Source organism: Columba livia, chromosome 13 (assembly GCF_036013475.1).
Source record: "Columba livia isolate bColLiv1 breed racing homer chromosome 13, bColLiv1.pat.W.v2, whole genome shotgun sequence".
In the NCBI taxonomy this organism is placed as follows: domain Eukaryota; kingdom Metazoa; phylum Chordata; class Aves; order Columbiformes; family Columbidae; genus Columba; species Columba livia.
Window position 1 is genome coordinate 15557806 of NC_088614.1, and position 22761 is coordinate 15580566.

At 42.2% G+C, this 22761-nt stretch overlaps 1 protein-coding gene across 2 annotated transcripts in view; it reads right to left on the minus strand.

The window, feature by feature from the left end:
- Positions 1–19064, minus strand: part of SLC7A10 (solute carrier family 7 member 10) — a 39269-nt gene extending 20205 nt beyond the window's left edge. The window contains exon 1 of one of the 2 annotated variants that reach the window (XM_065028406.1): positions 18712–19064. In XM_065028406.1, the coding sequence (XP_064884478.1) occupies positions 18712–18850 (139 nt within the window). In that variant the 5' untranslated portion in view covers positions 18851–19064. The remainder of the gene's footprint in view (positions 1–18711) is intronic. The other variant, XM_065028405.1, reaches the window with a different exon arrangement.
- Between the last annotated feature and the right edge of the window lie 3697 nt (positions 19065–22761).

Below are 22761 nucleotides of genomic sequence, written 5' to 3' on the forward strand. Positions count from 1 at the left end.
ATTTTTTTTGTAATTCACAATAACAGTGGTCTGTGATGGGGGTGAGGAGAAAGGTAAACCTCACAGCTATGCCTGCTCAATGTTAAAGAAAAGCTTTTTTGTTTTTAACTTAAACGGTCAACAAAACTGCCCAGGAGTTGCTCATCGGTGTGAAAAGATGTTACTTCCTATTTTTCTAAGACACCAAAATTCTCAACATTGTGCAGAACAACAACAAAAAAGTCATGACACCGGATAAGATCTTAGCAGTGGTATATTTCAGGCTATTTTACTTGCCTTCTGTGTTTTGTAATTTATCTTTTTTCAAAGGCTTCACGGTTCAGATTTGGACAATTTTCTAAAACAACTCATGAGGGTTAGGAACATAATTCTTCAACAAAAGCTGAGGTTCTCATGGAATAATACAACTTCAAGAGTTACTGTGAAAGGGGCAGGGAAAGGCAACAAACGCTGAGATATAAGAGATGACAAAATATCGTGCTGTGCATGGGAAACAGTGCACATTGCAGCAATTGACTATAGCGAGACAACAGGATGAAGATAACAGAAGAAAAAAGTCCTATATATAGGAATTTATGCTGTTTATTTTTTTTTTAATCCCGAACAAATATTTTCCCAGCTGCATTTTGTACGCAGTGCTGTAACTTGCTGCTGGGAGTTGTCTGAGACTGGAGCCCAATCTGTTCCCTGTGAGCCGCACTCACAGCCCTAACGGCCGGGGTGGCTGTGACCCTGTGCACTGGCAGGTGCCACTGAGCCCACTGGAGGCTGGACAAACCCAGACCAGCTGTTGCAACGTGGCAGAGAAGTGGGCATGAAGCCAGTTCAGTCTGCCATGAGCTACGCTCCATCTCCACCGACTTAGTGGAAGAGGGTCCCACACCAGGTTTTTGCTGAACAGAATGCCAAAACCCCCATCCTTTCAAATTTCCAAGCCTTTATCTAATTACGTTTGGGATCTTTTGTGCTGGCGACTTTGATGTTGAGACCTGGCCCTGGGGTGGCTTTCCCAAACCAGCTGCTTACACACACAGTGTGTGGTTTTGCTTGTAGGTCAGTGCTTTGTGTGGATCTAAACCATCCAGGAACCATGATATAGACCTGAAAATTAGGGCACGGGGATTTACTGACAAATCCAGGGTTTTCAGTTCCTCTGGCTTTTGAAGAGCACATTTGGGGTTGGGGTTTGATGATTTCAATGTAACTAGGGGAGTTGAAACTCTTCTTTTAAGCAAAAACTGAATTCTCGTGAAAACAGTTCAATAACTGCACTTTGAAGGAAAACACTAAATATCACTGTGCTTATGAGAAAATAAAGGGACCTAGTAATATTTTGCATATTCATGCAAAGTCGTTAGGGCATCTTTTATTCATCTGCAGCACACAAGCCACACAGCCTGTAAAAATAATGGATCTTGCAGGCTGTTGAAAGTATTCAGGAGTTCTTTCAGAATGGCCTTACTAACTGTATTTAGAGAACATATTTCTGATAAAACTAAGCAATTTCCTGTGTGGTTAGCAGGGAAAAATATCACCCATGCCTTTTTACTGCTTGTGCATTTCATTGAAGATCTATGTTACACATCTAGAAATTCTGAATGGGTCTGTAATACAAACTAGAAATCTGGCTAAGCAGCTTTTTCTCTTACAAGGTGAAATTTTGACAACAAAGCTGGCAGAGGGAAAGCTGGCATTACCTGGGTGTTCTGCTTCCTCCAGTATCATTGTGGAGGTGCATCCCATGTTTACTGAATCAGAGTAGGAATGAGGAAGACAGTATTCAGCATCATCACAGATTATATCCCCAACTGTATATTGGGTCTTTCATTGGTACAGCTGTAACAGATGGTTTGTGTCTGGGTATCTTGGCTGTGAAGGGTGAGTCTGACATCCTTTCTCAGTACCAATGTGGGAAATGTAAGCCATTATTTGTCATTTTTTAATATGAAGCTGTAGAAAAATTATTTTTTCAAGTGCCATGTTTGAGACTGGCCTGGTTTCAGTTACAGCGTTCTTCTGCTATATTGAAATACTGCATTCTTAACAGCAGACTGAGACAGTTTTCACTGATAGCTGTGAATAAAAGAATAACCAAAAGTCTACCCATCCTCTCAAGACTCCCATATGTGAGTAGATACGGTTCAGACAGTCTGTGTCATTGCTTAGAACACCTTTCTTAAAAGCAATTGCTGAAACTTTGCATCTTGCCTGGGAGTGAATAAATATATCTCTATCTCTATCATCTCTATCTCTATCTCTATCTCTATCTCTATCTCTATCTCTATCTCTATCTCTATCTCTATCTCTATCTCTATCTCTATCTCTATATATCTATATATATATCTATCTTATTGGAGTAAGCAATATTGTAAAGATTTGAGATTATAGTTTAACATCAACAAAAAAAAAGCTTAGTCAAAAGGAATCATGCTTTACAAATTGTTTAAATCTAAATTAAATGAGGTGGATTACGTCAATGATGATGATGTAACTCATAGTGGATATTTATTTAGATATTTGTTTGGCAGAAAACTGCTAAAGTAAGCAGCCTGCAGTCCAGCTAATTGCTAGTTACTAATTGGCTTTCAGACATTAAGCACTCCTAATTGAGGACATTAGTGACCAGTCTTGATTGTCACTGCCTGTTTGTGAACTCGGAGCATGACACACCTACAAAACCAGCCAAGAAATAACAAGCGTAGCTCATAATTTTGGTGCTAACCGGAAACCTTGTGGCAGCACAGGCAGTCCCACTGGCTTGATTCATTGCCAGCAAATAAACTTGCCGACCTTGGGCTCTGCCCTGACCCACGTTCCCGAGCCGTGCCCCAGCGCTGAAGGGAACGGACGGGCACGAGGGGCTGCTCGGCCTTTGCCCTGCTCCTCTCCAGCTGACTAACAGAAGAATACAAGGGTTATTTGTGTGTCTGTGTATGCCCTTAAAATACAAAAGGTAGATGAAGTTGTGAAACAACAAGGTTTTCAGGCCTAAAAAATTATTAGGATACAGGGACTCTGCTGAACTAAAAGCGGCAAATGCTCCGAGTACATTTTCTTAACTTCTAGTCAAGCATGAATTTAGGCGGTGTGGCAGTGTTTTAGATATTCCATGTAATGGCTTTGAACTGCTTTGCCTTTAAATAGCATTCAGAAAAGTCTTAATGAAGAATGGATGAGGAATAAAAGAATCTATAGAGCTTGGCATTAAAATAATAGCCATTTAACTTCACATGCAAGTAAAAAATGTAACTACTGTACCAGTGGAAAATGAATTATGGCTCCTCTGCTAATACACTTGCAAAAGAAAAACGGCTATAAATATAACAGTGAAAATTTAATGTCTACAGGGACTGGTATTTAACAAAATTAAATCATCTTAAAATCTGACTTCAGTTCAAATATTTATGTTAAAATTCCTAGCAAGTATGAACATGACCAGTCATTATAAACTGTAATTCCAGCATTCCAAGTGGATTTTACTGGGTTAAGAATTTATAATCTTATTATGCTACACCCAACCTTAAAGATTTTAAATATCAGGCTATGTAAAATACCATAAAAAGTGTTTTCTGTAACTTGTCATGGATTTATAAAGAAGATATTTACCTTCTGAGCACTAAAATACAAGTGTAGCCCATGAGGACCTGAGGACCAGGTTTTTCTAACAATGAAGGCATGGTTAGAACAGAAAACTGAGTAAAGGAAGGCATAATTTCACTAAAACCAACTGATGCAGTCTTACAGAGGGTGTGATAGGCTGTTTTAGTCATAGGGTTTTGTTGTTGCATGGGATACTATGGAGATTTGTCAAACATTTAAATATTTATACATTTTAATGTAATATCTATATGTTAAAATATAGCCCTGCCCGCCACACGCACCCTTCCCGGGCTGACATTGCCCTGGCCCCTGCACCCGCACAGCCCCGGCCGGTCCCTGCTGCTGGACCCAGCTCACAAATGGCAGGAATAAAGCAAAATCCAGCAGTGCCATCAGCTGGGAAAAATCAGGGACTGAAAGTGTCTATTAGTGAACTCGGGGAGCTGCAGTGTGGATGGAATATCATTCTTAGCCTGAGTTCTAGGGAATATTACTGTGGTTGTCACTTATTTGTTTTGCTGTTTTTCCCCAGTGTTACTGTAATCAACCTGTTTGCAAGATCATGGCATTTATCTTTTCCTTGAGAGGTAAGAACTTCTGTCTTATTGTCTGTGATGTTTTAAGAAAATGTAAGACTGATTAGACTGCAAAGAGCACTGATGAGCAGAACTAGCAAGTGGATACTAGTTGTACATGACAGCTGCACCGTGGTGATTTTGGGGATGCATTAGGCAGCTGTGTTGCAATTAGATGAAAAATTCACCATCTAGAGAAGAGCAGTCAAAGCAAATTTGTGAGAACTGCTAACCTGAGTCTTCCCAAGACCTCTAATATATCTGGCATCATTTGAATCGTTCCTTTAAAGTAGTAAGCTGCACTTTTGGCTCTGCCTTAAGGTGTATGAACTGCTTGATGATGACTGTTAGTTGGAATCACTTTCTACCAGCGGGGAAAAGCAGCACCTGCAAAGTGTATTTATGGGACTGCAGTACCTTGCTGTTCAGCTGGAGCCTGCTGGTTACTGTATGAGGCTGACCATGCTCAGACCATTAGTAGCCCAACATCTGCCAAGGTACCAAATAGCTTAAAAACGGAAAATGTGGCAGTTTAAAAATTCTACCATTCCGAAAGGCGATACTCTTCTACCTTATTTTTGTAAAATTAGGGATAATTTGTCAATTGCTTTTCTTCTACAGATGAAGGCTAATGAAATGAACCTTCATCAAGAATGCTTCTAAGCATCTGTTTTCATAACATGATCATCACAAAATAATCTACTGCTTGAACAATATTCAAAGGAGGTTATATTGGCAGGTGTTGACTGTACTTGCAGGAAGGGCACATCTGTACTGTGAAGGCCTTGCTGCAAAAGATATGATGTGGGATATTATCACTATAGTACTTAGAGTCAAACGCAAATGCTCCCTTAACCAAAAACAGCACTGGAAACTCTAACCCCATTCTCTGGCTTGCAAGCATCACACTCTCCCGAGTATGCACGTGGGCATACGCTGAGTATGATAGACTAATTTACAAATCTTTATGTTTCAAATTGCAGGGCCCAGTTAAGCACCTGGAAGGTGACATGGTTTTCTCTGTCAGTCAGTGCTGGTCCCCACCTGAGTAATGCCTTTCTGCACTCGAGACCAAACATTTAGATGATGCGTGCAGAGGACAGACCTACAGTAAAGCAGATAAATGGCCAGGAGATGTCAGGGATCAGGCTTCTTAGGAGCATGTGAAACAGTAAATGAGAAGTTGGACATCTGCTCGTGCATGGTTTTATTCCATTTTATTTGAGTAACGCTGCTGCAATGTGTTTATATCAAAGGAGAAGTTAAAGCCTGTATGATAGGATTTTTGTTGTTCTAAATTGAGAACTCCTTTTATTCTGCTAATCCTTTCACTGGCTGCAGGCTCTGTCTGCTCTTTTCAGGCACACAGTCCACTGCTTTATTTCCTGCTCCTCTGTTCTGACTCTTGTACTTGGTCTGATTTCTCTACTTCCTTAACTTCTGACTTGTTCTCCTCTTCTCTTGCCAGTGTTGGGATATGTGGGCTGCATTTCATTACCACAGAGAGCAAACCTCAGCCTCCCGTGCCCTTCTCTATATGCTGCAATGATAAGGCAGAAATATTGGGAAAAGCCATCTCCTAGGGACTAGGTGGCATTTTCCTTGGGATATTCTCCAAGGAGTAATGCTAAGCAAGCTGCAGCACGCCACTGCACTGAGAGCAGCCTATGCAATAGTACAGCTGTGTCCAGGCAGGGATTACTACCAGCCACTTTGCTGAGCTTCATCTCGCACCTTCCTTTCCTTCCTTCTGCCCTGACATCAGGGACCTTGAGCAGGGTTTATGGCAGCACAGTAGTGCCAGGTGAAGATGAGGGCGTCCCAACACAGAGCTGCAGAGCAGTCCTTTCTGGTGGGTCCCACTGCATCACCACTGGCAATGGTACAGGGGGTGGTGGGCAAGAGGGGTTTGTACCACCCCCTTGACTCTGGGACTTCAGCACATAAAGGAGCTAATGCAACCATTGAAGGAAAGAAGTCCATGGCATTAGAGAAGCCTTCAATCCTTCCACTAGCTTCCAAAGAGAAACTGAATGCCAAACTGACCATGGTGCTGTGAGAGAGATGTGGAGGAAACCCCTCTAATGTTCCTAAAATGCCTGGGTTGCCCTGGTGAGAAAGTGCAGCGCTGCACAGTGCTCTCTATAAATAGTGCAGCTTTATGCTGTATTAGCCCTTGTTATCTGTCCAACATCTGTTTTCTGAGCTCTCTGGCCCTCAATATCCTGACTTGAAATTTTACCTGCAGATGGCAAAAATGTGTCATCAAATCCCCCCATGTAGAAATTGACACTTCCTAATGCCCTGCTCTGTATGCAGGCTGGAGGAGGTGGGCGTCTTCTCTAAGACACTGCCTGACTGATAACTACCAGATAAATTCTGATTTTAAGGAACGCAACTGACAGTGGAGCAAGGTCCCCCCATAGTGGCTTAAGAGGCAGCTGTCAGTCCATGTAGCTGATTTAATGTTTCTCCCTTGGCTGAGAAATCCCACAAGTGACAGCTGCACCTCTGGGATGCTTCTCCTAGTCCCTCTGCACCTGCAATGATTTTCAGTATTTATCAAGAAAAAAAGCAATTACGAAATGCTGCTGTAAAGCTCACCAACTGAGTTTTATTAACAGTCAAAGAGTTCAGCTGTGTCAGGGAGTATTGTGGGTCAGAAAAGGACACTATGACAGCTACAGCTTTTTGCCAGTCCAGACTCTTCAGCCCTACCCGTGACAGGGACCCTCACACCATCTCAGAAGTATAGTTCATTTCATGGAAAATGCTGGTTGTGGGGTGTTTGTTGTGTTTTCTCTCTTCTTCTTGCTCATTCTGACTGAGCACAGTAAACAGATTACTTAAGCAGACTGGAAAATTTACCAGGAACTGCTGCCCAGTGGGAAAGCCTCATTCCTGAAAGCTGCCAGTCCTCATGGAAGTGTCATCATTTGACTAACTTGAAGGATGCAATAAAATGGCTGTATGCAATTTCAAAAGTCGAACAATACACTAACACAGGTTCACAGAAGGATGTCTTTTGTTAGATGAATCTAGGCTGTAGTGTAAGAAAAGTGCCCGGAGGCTGGCACCATCTCCCTGACCCCCAACCCTTCCCCCCGAGCTGCTGTGGCACCTCCCTGCTTACCTCGCACAGCACCACGCTGCAGCTTTTTGTGGGGGAAAATATCTTCCTCCTTTAATACATGTATATTCAGCAAAGTGAATGCTGAGAATTAAAACTTTCTCTCTGCAAGCACTGGGGCCCTTTCAACCGTCAGCTGTGGTTACCAGAACCCACCCGTGAGCCATGTTTGCCCCAGGGCTCTAGAGCAGCAAAGGGACACGAGGGAACTCATGGAGTGGCATTACAGGAATGAACAGGTCTAGAGAAAAGACACAGCTTGAGCTGTGTAAATACAGCAAAACCTAATTTCCAGTCTTGCCCTTAGTTTCCCCTCAAATTATCAGGTTTTATGTATGAGCTCTGCAAAAGTGTGCTCAGACTCAGGCCAACTGGTCAATTTTTTGACCATGCTTATGTAGCTTTTGCAAACCTGTGACATTATAACCTGCGATCCATTAAGAGCATCTCTGAACTAGACATCACTTGATCTCTGAAGGGGTATCATGGGAATTTAAGCACGTTTAGCTTTAAGGTTAAGCTTAGTTTTCAATATTGTCCTGAACAGTAAAGGAGCTAAATGCTGACAGCACCTTCCTGAATTGAAATTCCAAGCAATACACATTTAAAACACAGCAATGTGAAAATAGCAGTAACAAGCCATCTGAATACACCAACTGTTGTGTTATAGCTCAGGTTACGTTATTGGGAAGAAAGACTAATTAAGTATCTCCTGTAAGCTCTACTGCCACTGCCTGGGATCTTACACGAACCTTATTTTGGATGCAGATACAAATGAAACATGAGCTCTACAGCAAAGCTTGCTGGTTTTGGAGGTTTCACAGCTCCTTGATTGGAAATCATTCAGGCTCTCAAGTTTGCATTCTGCTGGTTGTAAATCTGTGTTGGCAAATTCTGGTGTAGTTAGTTTTACCACTATGGGCATGATATCATTATACCTCTACATGGCTTTGTCTCCATTTTAGCAAAGAATACAAAGATACACTTACGTTTCACTGTGGTCAATGAAATGAGGTGCAATTTAAAAGCAAAAAAGGGTATTTGTTTCCTGGGGTGTGCACAACTATTGCATGATGATATTTGATTTAAAGCTCACACCTACTTTCAAATGCGCTTTAATAACTATCTCAACCTGAGTTTAAATTATATGTATAAATACTTACCAGCTTAGTATACCCTTCTACAGGCATCATCTACAATGCCATGTTGCTGTCCTCATGTATTTAGAAATTGGTGCTGACTCGAATCTTGACTTTATTTTTAGATCATAAATTTGTTTTTAAAGGATACATTTAGATAATTTTGCAAACAAGAACTAGAAACTTCTTGATTTCCAAAAGAAATGTCAGCTTTTCTTGAAGCTGTTAAATATCTATGATCTGGGAATTTAAGGAAAAATGCCAGACCTGTTGTAATATGATCTCAAGAGTTAGCAATTTCACTACATAATTTTCTTTTGTGTATATGAATCCTGTGTTAGTAAATACCACAACTATCTCTTGAAATTAAGTATATTCAGAATTAGAAGACTTCATGTTGCTCACTGGTGTCTTTATATACCAAGCTTGTCTAAGCAGTTGACCAGCTGTATAAAAATTTTAACCAAAAAAACCCCTTGTTTACAGGATGTTTTGAGTACATAGAAACATGGAATTAAATTAGCTAATCCTGCAAAATACAGATTAACACAGACCTGAATGCCCCTGCCATGGCAACATATAGGACCCTGGTTATGATACACTTTTTGTTCTAGTTCTGCCACACATCAGAAATGTTTTATTTGTTTTAAGTTACTAGGAAAGAAGACAAACATGACAATAGACCTCTGTTTTAAGTAGGTTCTTTATAGATGTCACTTCACATAAGTTTTGTCATTGGTTTGGGTTTTTTTCAGTTTTGGTGCTTTTGAGCAGCTAAATCTGAGCCGAGCAGTCCTTGGACTATCTCAGAAGGCCACAAAGGGAAATGCAGGGATGTCAGTAGATTGTATTTTCAGAAACCTGTCTTCAGGGAGGTCCTGCTGGAAGTGAATTCACTCTTCTTGGCCTCTGTGCACTGCTTTCCTTGTCTCTGAAATCAAGACAACGATCTCTACCCGCTGCAAAGGGCAGCTGGGCTGCCTGAGCAACTCCTGTGCCCTGACTACATTGGGTCAACGACAAGCATTTTGATTATTAGATTTGTGGTAAAAGGAGTGTGTGAGACTGGCCTCCTATAATTTTAATTAACAAGAACTGATTACACTTGTCCCCATCGCCCTCCGCTGCGTGAGCTGAGCACAGTATGGTTCATTCACACCCAACCTCCCTGCGGTATGGCTGCCGGCCCCGCTCAGTTATGTGGGTAATAAAGGACTAATGTTCTCTGTACCTAGCTGCTTTAATTTAATTTAGGGCCTGATCCTATGAGGCGGTGAAGTCCTTGGCTCCCGTTGACTTCAGCAGGATTTCAGGGACTCAGGACCTGTTATGAAAAGGGTCTTTAATCTTCTGTCAGGAGTCTGAGCGCTCGAAGGGGAGCTATTCCTTCTGTACGCACTCCTAATACATACAGGATTTGGGTACCTTTTGTAATACTTCGCTTAAATCCTAATGCGTTGCTAGGGAACTGGGCATGTCCACAACCAGCAAACATGCAGACGTTGTGTCCTACTGGTCTTTGGCAGAGTTCACTGTAAGAAATGGCTTTATTGCAACAAGATCTACTAGCAGTAGTATAAAAAAGTAGTTTGTTGCTTTTTAAAATTACAAATATTTTAGTTCTGTCATTCAAATAGAAATCCCTTCCAAGGCGAACTCTTGGCATGCAAGGACACCACCCACAATCAAATATTGATTCAGCTATTTTTTAACTTACTTGAGTACAGCATTTGGAAGCTTAACAAGCAGATACTTTCTGTTCTTTTGTACTAACTAATGCTACTACTATTTTCAAGGCACATAAAAAGAGCAGATTATTTATGTTTCCAAAGTGTACGGCTTTTCAAGTTTTCAGACAGCATTTAAGAGTATCAGAAACACTGAAACTCCTGTGTTTATGGAGTCCTAGAATGCTGTTTCTGAAATGGTTTCATTTCCCCTTCATGGACATCAGAACTGTCTGTGTTGTTTTAAATTAGTAATAAAATAAGGCTTGCAACCTCAACTACCGAAGAAATAAGTCTGCTATCAAAACAGGACAAAAACTGGGCAGAGAAAAAGAAAGTTATGGGGAAATGGAAATAAAATATAGTCTAGGATGACCTTAAAAACAAGCAAACCCTGTTCTATTTAGCTCTCAAGAGAGCTGCTAAAGAATTTTGAAATAATCCAGAGAAGGAACTCAACCCCTCATTTTCATTCTTCTCGGTCCATTCCTTGCAACTCCCTAAGAAAAACTGATCTCTTGGGTGTTTTGTACAAAAGGATGAACGTTTATGATACAAAAGCACACAGCTTAAAGCTGTAAGTCCTCATATTCCTTGACAGTCATTATCTTCAGGTTTATGGAGAAGCACATATTGATCCTTTCCAAGGGATGGGCTGGCAGGGAACACACTTTTGGATTCATCAGCCTCGTGGGACCGGAGCAGGAGTGATCTCGCAGCGCAATGTGGGACCCATCATACATGACAAGTGCTAAAAGATTTTTCTCCTTGTCTCATAGTGGTTGCACAATGTAACGGGTAAAAAGATGGAAGACACTTAGGAACTACAAAAGACTAGCCAACTAATGATGCTTTTTATTATCAGACCTCTAGCTTATTGTGTCATGCACATGTGTTCAAGTACAATGACCTCTTTGCAAAACTGCTTAAGTTATGGAGAAGGCATTTCAGTATTCAGAGCTCAACTTCTGTCCTCCACTGTCTGAATACATCTCTGTACTTAGAGAGCAACTTTTTCTAGCCTGACTGCTCATCTCTGTGTGATTATCTGACCCAGGATCAATGTAGCATAATTAACATGTCTGTGAGTTGTCCATTGTCACAGGTGAACTAGATCCTTAAGAGGTTTTGTGATGGGCAGCCTTGTGACATACATTCTCATAGACCATATGACATTGTGGATTTTAGTTCTCTGATTCAGTGTATTCAACAGAATCAGATTCTTCCTTAACTTGGTATTTCCTGGCTTTTGTGACTCTAAATTAGGTCCTTATATTGTTCAAATATAATTTTTGTGGTATATTACATTAAGATGTTTGGCCTGATCTAGATTATGTGGCTCTATGTAACTGATGAAAGAGCTATTGTTTTTCATAGCAGAAAAAATGCCACTCCTCCAGATCACTGACCTATTTCTTGGAGTCAGAAGTAACCTTTCTGAAGTCTTACTGATTTTTTAATGCTGTTTTACACTATTGATCTTGAAGCCTCATCTCTGGAGTGTGATTACAACAGTACTTAAGGATCAGATTAAAAATTTCAACTTAATTTTCAGTGCAGAAAGATTTTATTTTTGCACAAGTTTTGGTACTATTCTAAAGAAGGTGTTAAATGAATCGGAGCAATTCGGTCGTGAAGGTTATTCCATTACTCAATGATACAGAAATTCCTCAGGCTTAAACATCACCAGTATATTCCTCTACACCTTTCTTTCTCTAAGATCCAATGGAATTTGATTCTGTTGTCTGAAAGAGATGATGAACCATGTCCAGGAGCAAGAATTTAATCAGCTGACCCTACCATCCGATTGGGCTATTCATTACCCTGAAATAAAAAACCCCAGAATCTACGGGTTCCTGAAGATGTGAACAAATTGTAGACAATCATTCCTCTAATCTTGTTTTCAGCCCTGACTTGCAGAGGCCAGTGCCAGAAGAACACATCAGGAGCACAAACTAATACCGCATAAGGAGGTTTTGAGGAGGCTGGCAAGTGAATAAATGTTTTTATCATTATATACGGCTTTCCTCTGCAGGAGAACGGGGCTTGGATATTCTCTGTGCTTTCTCACTATACAGAGAGGGATACAGGCATTTAAAAAGAAATTAGGATGCTGAGATGCATAGTCCATGCTGGATTGCTGGCTCCCTGCTCTTCACCGTGGAACATCTGCTAAAGAAGTCTTTGGGAGACTTCTGAGTTTTTCAGGACCAGCAGAAAAAACAACACTGTTAGGACGTTTTATATTTGGGGCACTTTGGTACTGACAAATGTCTTCTCATTTTATCATGCTGCAATCAAGATGACAAAAAAGTGTGGCAGCTAGTAGAAACTCCCCCACAGCCCAACAAAAAACAGGGTCTTGAAAGGAAAAGTTTGGCACACAAAGAGCTCCAAACACAAAAAAGCTAAACCTCTACCAAACCATTTCTGCTTGTTGTGAGCCTGCCAAAGCAGAACAGACTTTCTCAACAGAAAAGGCTACATTATGCTAGAAGGAAATGAGCTGCAAGGCACAGGAAAAGGGAACACGAGTGGAGATTTATGGCGCTGCTGAAAGCAGGCACTGTACTGCCAGATCAGGAGTAAGACACTACCAAAGGATGCTGCTACCTTTGTTTTTTCATCTCTCAAGGAAGAAGAGTTTCTGTTGCAGGGTATCTGCACTACTCACACCCATTGCAGAAAGCCCATCGCTTCAGCCTTCTCGTCAGAGTCGCTACATCCCAATCAGAATGTTCTGGTTTAGGAGGTAACAGGGAGAAAAATTCCAAAACCAAATAACCAGCAAAACCCACTCAAACTAAAACCACCCAAACAAAAACCACCTGTCAATGAATGCCTGACAGTTAATAACCTGGGAACAGAACTGTGTTACAAATGTTGCAAGTTTTGCTCAAGTATCACTGACTTTATAAAGTACAGATTGAGTTGTTTTGCAAATGATCTTTGTTATGCCCCACTGCTGTTCCTGAAGATCATATCAGGGATTTGTTCATATTGATATTTTTCCCGCTGTTTTGGCTCTTGCTCTTTGTATTGTACAGGAGGGACTTCACATGCTGAATTCTCCTGGATACAGACAGCAGCAGAAAGGCACATCTATGGACAAACAAAACCATTTTCTATGCCCAGAAAGACAGAATTAAGAAAAATATATAGCTAATTCAAGTTATTTTTTTTTCTTCTGCTACGAATCTCTACTTAGGGATCCTTTTTGCCTCCCTCTGTAAATTCAGAGGTATGCTGCTAGCACAGAGAAGCTCTAGGGTCTCCCTGGATTTTTGCCAAGCTAATTTGAACTTTGCCAAGGGTTTTACTTGCAAGTGAAACTGTGGCTTGTTTTCAGCTCCCTGAATTCAGGTGAAAGCGCACCACCAACGATCCTGATGGACAACTGTATGCTGGCACAGCCTCAAGGAACACAAGAAGATGGCATCACCCCTAAAACATATCAAGCCATAAATGTAACTTGCACAGCAAATTTTGGATGTGCATCCCTAGGTCTCTTTCTTTCAAAATGTAGGGTCTGCTCTTTCTCAGCAGTATGTCCCTGGGTATCACACCAAATTGTGGACACCTATTAGCTTTTATATACATAAGGATGCTGGACATGTAATTTTCAGTAGTTATGAGTCCTAAGACTCTGGACTGTACAGAAAACAATCTTCACAAGTGCTTCAAAAGTGTCTTTGTGGTTTCTTGCTACTAAGGTAGATGTGCCACTTATCTTGAACAAAAATTTCCTCCTTTATTTAACCATAATTTGCATTTATAAGAGAACAAGATGTTGAATGACTTTTCTACATTTCTACAGTCCAGAGCTAGATCCTGAATTATTTTCCTGAAAAAAAACAGTCATGTATGTGTAAATACTTTGTGTGCTATGTCAGCAAGCACTATGTGGAACTGAATGCTCCAACTACTAGTTAGCAAGGTGTGTAACAGAGATAAGGAAGACACTTTCTTTTTAGAAACACCTTTTTTTGAGAGAGAGAACCACTGAAGTAATCTGCATTACCCTCACAAGTCAGTCAACAAAAGCATGTCCTGCAACTTCAGTTAGCTATAAAAGTGAAATGCTCTCAGAAATTCCGAGAGAGAGAAGCCTTGCTGCAGCACTGCCATTTTCTGTGACCCTGGGTGGGATCACAGAAATCAACATCTAAAGATGTGGGTGTTTTTCTTGTGTCTTTCTCATACATTTCTGCTTCTGCTGCTGTACTGTAACTTGGGTACTACTCCAGTGATGTCCAGTGGGGCTGTCTGGGAACGATCTCCTAATGACTTGATACATTACTTGATAAAGACATAGATCTGATGGGTGCCGTCTGATTCAATAACCAATAACCAGTCTCCTTAAGCAACAGTGGCACATGAAACATGATCGGAGAGGACTAACCAAGAAGCTGGCATTAATACTTTCCATGCGTTGTCCTTCCCCAGTGTTAAGCTAGCAGCTTGCCAAATCCCAGAGCGGATTTCTGTCCATAAAACCGTCTGCAGAATTTAGGGCACATAAGAATGGCCAAAGATATAGCAGCAGGGAAGGCTGGAGAACAGTTTTCTGTTAATGGCAAGGAGGAAAAATGACATCCAGTGCAATTATACCTCTGAACCTGGTGTTATCTTGGAGCATTGCCCTTGGAAGTGATATTTACGTAAATGAAAACTTCCCTGCAGGTGCATACACAATTGTTAGTAAATAAGTACAACGCCAGGCAGTATAATGACAACTAAGGAAAATTACGTGGTCATTCCCTTGATGGGTTATCATGATGCGGACACTAAATTGTGCTACATATTAGGACAACCCTGACATAAGGAAGAATCTCCCATGCAAAGGGGCTTTTCAGCTCGCATACATTCTGCCCAGACCATCCCTAAGTTGGCTGAGTGTGTGCAGTGTGCTGGGCAATGTGAACAAATCCCAGAAAGCTGCTTCCAGAAGTAGCACTAAGTGAACCTGCTGCTTGCTGGACATCTGATAACAGTTTTGATACTATCATTGGACTTGAAGCAAGAACCTGTTCACAGAGGATCTTATACCAAGCTTGTATGTGAGTAGAATAACTACTGCAAGATTTTTTTAAGTAACCCAAAGTCAGCTGACACAGATAACTTGACTGCCTGTGCTCAGCAAAATAATTTAAAGAGATATATTTCGTTTTAGCTGGCATTTTATTGTGGCTCCATTTGCAGGTCTTTTCATGGGTCTTATATACCTTCACATAAAATCATCCATGTGTATACAAGAGACTTTATAATGTGAGTGTGACCGTATGGCTATTTTTACGCAGTTTTATAAGATGCAAAACTAAATGTTTTAAGAGATGTTTAACTGTTTGTTTTATATAAAAATACTTGATCTGTATTAAAATAACAGTCAAACACCTCTTGTCAAATGCCTTATGCATGCAATTTGTATATAGAGTTGCATATGCATTTCTAGTGTAAGAAAGGTGAGTTTTATTATCCAGACCAAAAGTATCAGGTTGGTATTGGACTTTAATCAGGCTGCTGTTTCTAATTCTTGTACTTTTCTAAAGAACAGTGGAATGTGGCAGAAACTACACAGAGCCAAGTCACGGAGCTTCTTAATTTTTCATCTACATAGGCAAAACTCTCACTGAAGGCGCTGAATCAGAATTTCTCTGTATAGCTAATGTGCCTGTGCTTATAGAAAAGATACATGTGCAATAATCTTTGTTACGCATACAGCTCTACACAGAACATATAAAGTCGACTATGTAGAAAGTGCATAAAACAACTGTTTTATTAAATATGTGTCTGCTAAATAAATATAAATTGGGTTTTCAAGCAATTAGACAGTACCTGTAAGGTATTATTTAGTAGATAATAAAGTGCATATGTTACTATTTTTTAAGCTGTATCATTTCATCTGAGTATTGGAAAGCTTAATTTGCAGTGTAATTGAGTACATTAGAAGAGTATTAATAGCTGCAGCCCATGAGAGATTTGTTTTCACTGTACGTAGCCATGTTGAACACAGAGCAGTTTGGGTGCTCTGATAGCAAGTCGCAGGCACCTTCCAAAATTGCGTGGCAGAGATAAATTGCCAGAAGGATTTGTTACTTCTACTAAACACTGTGTTCAGCCTTATAGTCAATAAGTATCAGTCTCTTTTTAGCATTAAACCAAAAACGCTTTGTATTTAGTACCTGCATTTACATTAGGATATCCCAAAAGAGGCGTCTTCTGCCTCAACATGAGATAACTTTTGGAAACAGACTTCTTCTCTAAGTAGGCTTGTTCATATGCAAAAAATAAAGAAATAAAGTAATGAAGGATAGTCTTAGTGTTGTGAGACAGTTAGCCTGCTGGGAGAATCAGGAGACTGTCCTATAGGCTGGATATAAGACAGGCATATTATATTCCTATTTTGATTTATTTGTTCTGCTATTTTTTTTCTGAACATCTAGTATTTCTTAGGGCAAAGCCTTTCAAACCTCTATAAAGAGAGGATAAACATTTGAAAGTATGTTTTGTGAGTGTATAAAGATGGCACAGCAATTCATTACGTTGACAAATATCTCAGTTGTAAAAGCAGTAAGAAAATTGTCCTGTGATTCAAAACATGGAAGGAAGGCAGAAAAGGAACACCTGCCTTGCAGGGAATTAGCACAGGCCATGGAGCTGCAGGGCAGCTGGTGGGATGATGGGATGTCTCTGCCCACCCATAACAGTCACCGCTGCCCAAACCAGTGTGTACCCTGTTTCCACAGGGCAGGCTGAGCATCTCCTTAGCTCTAACAGCCAGAAGCCTAATACTCTAATACTTAAACAACTTGTCAGTACTAGATTTTATTGTTTTATTTTTCCCTATTCAAATGTCTTTGACTAGATGAGAGGCTGTTTCACAAGATTTATTTTGTACCAGAGTTTTTTATATATATATGTATTCTGCTTCTAACATATCACAAATGAGTCAAGTTGATGCAAGGTTGACTGGGAAGGGATCAGAGAGAGCAGGGTGGCAGTCTTGAGGTACAGTTATCTAATACCGGAACTAACAAACAACATAGACAACACAAATTTTCCCTATGGCCAGCAGCAACCTAGGCGATATCTAACACTGAAGCGCCTTACTGACAGGACTGTGTCTCATTGAATACCCACAAGTACCCCACTGTTATGCAAGGTTATCTATGCTCCACTGAGATCCAGAAACTAGATTTCCCCCTTTAAATATGCCAAGGGATTCAATGTAAATGTATGTGTGTATAACTAGAACACACCTTCCCACAAAGTACAGTTATAGCTGCCCATTAGATTTTAGTATTTTACTATGAGAATGGTATTAAATATTTTCCTTTTATATAATAGCCTCACCCACGATGCAAGAGATCCTGTTCAATGGTATTAATATGGTATTTTTTTTTTCCTTCATCTAAACAGGTCATAAAGCTATACAAGGCTAACAGCATAAAATTGCAGTAAGGTAGTATAACCTATAGAAAGTATGCAGTAAAGTCCTCTTCCTCAAGCTTGGGGATGTCATTTGTGCAGACACAACGGGGTGTCCCAGCCAATTCTGCTACTGCGCAGCATATTCCTGTGGATGTGGCAGCTTTTGTGCCCACTGCCATCTTCCCGTGCTGCCGCAGACCTTGCCTCAGCTGGCACTGTAAGTCTTTCCAACAGCCCATGGTGGAGAAGACAATGGCTGGGTCTTCCCATAGGGTTTTGAGGCTCACTGGGTTTGTAAAGGATGCTTGTATTTGGCTGGGAAACTGCTCCTTCCCCAGGCTCACCCCCACTTCCCTAGCCCAAACACCATGGAGACTGAGCATGCAGAGGGAAGGTGTCTGCCCTGATTTATCAGTTTAGACTCTACTACGGGGAAGCGTGAGAAGCAGACTCAGCCCCGCTGGCTGGCAGCTCTGAATCGCAAACCAGGTTTGTTGGAAAGGGCACTGAGTGGCAGTGGCTCTGCCAGCAATCGGCGGGCGCGGGAAGTGGGAGAGTGTATTGCTGCCACTGGCCATGCTGCCAACTCCATGCAGATAGCGTGGGTCTGGGATGTTCGGCAGCTTTCCGAAAGACCGAGGTGCCACCTTCATTTTTGAAGAACCCCAGCCTGAGTTTAAAAAAAATCAACTTTTGTTTTAGCCTTAGAAATAAGAGTCGCATAAGCCTTAAGAGCTCAAAAGGCCGAGGGGAAAATGTTTTAGAAAATCTCAGGGTTTTGTGTTCAGTGAACGGCTGGGATGGAGGGAGCTTTTAGTCAAATTTTGTTGGTCCCTTAAGAAAGACTGTGCATTACAGCTGATAACGAACCGCCGTCCCGTCTGCCGCTCTCTCCCTCTGCCCAGCTCACCGCTGGCCGAGATGCAACACCGTCCGGTAACCTTGCCGGTACCGGCACACCTGCCCGCGGTGCCGTGCCCCGCCGCTCCCCCGCGCCGGCCGGTCCCGAACCCCTGTCGCACCGCGACGGGCTGCCAGCGCTGCCCGCGGGCGCGCAGCAGCGGGACGCGCTGCCCGGCGGGGCCCCGGCCGGCGGTGCGGGCCCTTACCGATGATGATGGCACAGGCGCTGACCAGCCCGATCTCCTTCTTCAGCGCCACCCGCTCGGGGCCGCCGGGCGCGCCGCGCTGCTCCCCGCCGGCCATCGCTGCCCACGCCGCTCTGACCCGCTGCCGCCCGGCGCGCATGCGCCGCCCCCCTTCTGGGGGGGGCTTGGGAGGGGGTGTCCCGGCCGGGGGGTGTCCCAGGCGGGTAGGTGTCGCCGCCTCTCAGAGGTAAAGGCACCTGCGGGCAGCGGGCGGAGGGTCCCTCGGCCTCCCCAGGGCCCCTCGCATGGTGGCGGTGTCTGGGGTGTCCGTGTGTCGCACGAGGAGCGTGTGCCGGGCGTGACAGCTGCCTCCGAGGGACCTGCGAACGTGTCCCCCGAGGAGCAGGGTAAGCGACCGCAGTAACACCAAAGTTAGCACCGTTTGGTGAGTGCCACGCGTCAAATGACACTTTTGGTCTGTCGGTCAGCAGGCTCTGCCCCAGCGCCCAGGTAGCCTGAGTGCTCACAGCTCATTTTGGACGGCTGCGATGACCCAGCCCAGCTCCTTGTGGGGCTCGCTGTCACCTGGATCTTCTCAGAGGCGGCCCACGCACTGCTTGTGCTATATTAGTTGGGCTAGTGAAATAATTTAAAGGAAAACGCATGTTATTGCTCGTAATCAGTGCTGACCGTGTGTGGCCAAACAAGCATAGTTAAAACCAACACACCAATCCCCAAATGCTGCTGCTTGATTGCTGCCTTGTCTCGTCAGTTTCTTCCCGCTGGTATCACATCTCTGCGAAAGGGGTTAAACCCCCAGCCCGTGTGTGCAGCAGCTCGCTGACACCTGTGGGTGCTGAGCAGCTGCGGGGTGTCCTCCCAGCCGCTCGGGTGCTGCGCTGGGCGGGCAGCGCAATGTTGATAACCTGCAGCTGGAGGCACATGTTGGCAAGCTGAAGGAAATAAGTAGTATTTCCTTTCCTCACATGGGGCATGAGTGTTGGGATGCTTCATTGCAGCAAGAACATAGGAATACAAAGGTAAATGCAAGGAAATAATGGCATGTAGTAATTCACAGGTTTTTTTTCTTTTGTTCTGTGGACAAACTGCCTTTGTAAGAATGTCAATGGATGATGTTTCCTTAAGTCATAGCTTGGAAACCTGGGCTCTTCCCTTATGCTCTATCAGCCAAGGGTTTATTGATGGAAATCCGTTTCATTCCTTGTTTATAAGTCAAAATGAGCCCCTTCATGAGAGCAGTTGTGTTCAGAGAGGATCCCCCCCACCTGTGGTGACCTGTTCTGAAAGTGCACAGGTTAGAAAATTTTCATAAGAAGAATATGTGGTATCTGGGAGGTGTGAGAAGGAGAAAATGTGAATCTGTGGGCAACCAATGCAGAAATAGAAATTGACAATTGTGGGTTGGTATCAATGGGAGGAGGAAGGTCTGGTCCTTCACCTCAGTGAACAAGGTGGCAAGTTTCTGTGGTGGTATCAGTCTGACTTTGTCTGACTTCAGAACGAGAAGTACGAACTGATGTCTGGTGAGTCAATTGAGGAAATCAGTGGACTCTTTTTACAAAGCTTATGGTGGCAAGTGAGTTTACTTTATAAACCTGCTTTATACTGCTGCTGTTATAGAAAGGCTTATTAATTTTCAAAACTGGGATTTGTTTCCTAACTCCATCTGTTGCTTTGTGGAATTGTAATTTCTAAGTGAACTGACTCACTAACTACTTCTAAAAGGTAATTTTCTGAGTTACTGTATACTTTTTATAAGGAAGCATTTTACAAGAAGAATTACCCTCTGAACTATGTAAACAGTGCTACTGTTTTCCTTTTAAAAGCAGGGAAATGCGAAGACTAGAAATGAAGCTTCAGATGTTCAAAAGTAACCTCATGTTTTAGGTATGTCTCCTAGGTGGTTAAAATGATTGTTTCAAAGCTATGTTTTCCACTGGTAGCAGTGCAAGTCATTTCTAGTGCCTCTGAAAGTTTCTATGTGCTAATTTTATATGGATATTATGATTTACTATGTGAAAGTTATCTGTGACTGTTTCTTTTGTAAGAACTAGAAGTTAGAATGAACTTCATCAAAAAAAGTACAAAAATCAAGAAATATGGGATTGAATGGTGTTGCTAACTGCATTACTAACTGTATTGCTGAATGTTATGAGCCTACTAAAGTTTAGGATCAATTAAACTTCAGGGAACTACCACAGAATCTGTTAAATGAATGACTACCTGAAAGGATTAACACTGCACTTGGTTTCATTTGCTGTGGTAGAAATGTTGGTTTGGTCTGGAGTATGTGTATAATCTTTGTGTTGAAGATAAAAATCCTTGTCAGGCCTCTTATGCTGATTACAGAGGAACAGTGCATGCTGGCTGTGGGATGATGAAAACAAACACTAGAATTTGATTAACTCTCATAATCTTCTTAAACTCAGCCGTGCAGTAGCTACAGGATTTATGTTTTTTAAACATTCTGGCCAGTTTAGGAGGCTTTTCCAGGGAAAATGCTAAGTATTCATACATGTGTGCACTCTGCTTGCTGATATCAATACATTGTTCTGTAGTTGTTCCTCCTTGTTGAAAGCCATGAGGCACAACTGGGTTACTTTATCAGTATGTTTCCAAGTCTTTTACTGATGGTAAGAAAGGAGAACCTGTCAGAAAAGCATTGGAACAGTCTCCTTAGGAGAGGTAGCCAACAAACCATTAAAACTGAGAAAAGCAGAGGAACCTTAAGAGCATTGTCTTCCTACCCAGTTTCATATCAGAGGCATTTTGAACAAGGCTAAAAGAATAGTGCTAGTGCAGGAAAACTGTGTGGTGAAATATCAGCTTTATCACACCTTTCGCAGCAGGAACTTTAATGAACTGGCACATCTGATTGTGGCTCAGCAAGGCCAGGATACTGTCTATTACATGTAAGTGTCAGCACCAGATCCCGTTTTGAGAGTTTCATCCTCGAGGGAAGGATCCGTGCCCTTGCCTTTGTGTGGGGCTGTTCCCAGGAGGAACAGGCAGCATGTGCTCCCTAGGTCACCATGGAGGCCTCTGGCAGGGGAGACCCAACTCTTCACCTCACACCTGAGGGGTCTTATAAATGTCCATTTGAAGGGACCTATACCTGTATATGATTGTATTTTTCTCAGGATACACAGCATTATTCAGTAGGTACTTTTTTTGTGATATCTCCACCAGAATGTACCCCCTAGAGCAGACAATAAGCTTGTAAGAAGTTTAGCCTAGTTACCAGGTAGTGTGGGTAATAAACAGGGTGGGCAAACGAGGCCGGGTGCGGCTGTGTAGGTGATGGAGGAGGATAGTGGCTGTGCAGCAGCTGCCCAGTCTACCCCTGGCGTGTGAAACAGTACATGGTGTATGGGATAATGGTTATGGGCAAGGAGATACAGTCAGGAAATCCATGCTGGTAACTTAAATTAGAATTGTAATCCTGGACTCCTGTACTTTCTTTTTCTCATCTGTCCTTGGAAAGAGGATAAATTCTTTACCTAAATCCATATCAAAACCGCTGATCCAGTGATTCTTTTCCCAGTGTGGGCATAGTAAATCACTTCCCTTTTCAAAGTTTTAAGTGTTTTAGTATTGCCGAAGGAGTAAGCAGGTGGCTGTTTACATGAGCTTTCAATATGCCTGCATCCATAGCAAAACACAGAAGCGTAAAACAGCAGTGGGCCAGAAACCTGTTGGAAAAGACAGCAGTGACAAAGGTTGCCCACATTAACTGCCAAAAACTGCTCCTTTTTTTTTTTTTCCTAGGCTGGGTGCCTGCCCACTTCACTGTGTTTTTTGCATGAGGGTGAAGAGAGGACTTTTCTCTTCTTGTGGTAGCGTTGACTGCTTATTTAGGTTGTGTATTCTGTTGTATTGTTAATATATTTCCAAAATGAGCAAGTCAGAGGGCATGTACGTTCTAATTAGTAGTTATATGAGAGAGCTCTCAGAGTGAAGACTTCTTTTAAATTGTTCTGGATCTGAACATACTGTATCTACTTGAATGATGAAATGCTAGTAAGCAAAAAAGCCAAAGTTCTTTGTGGG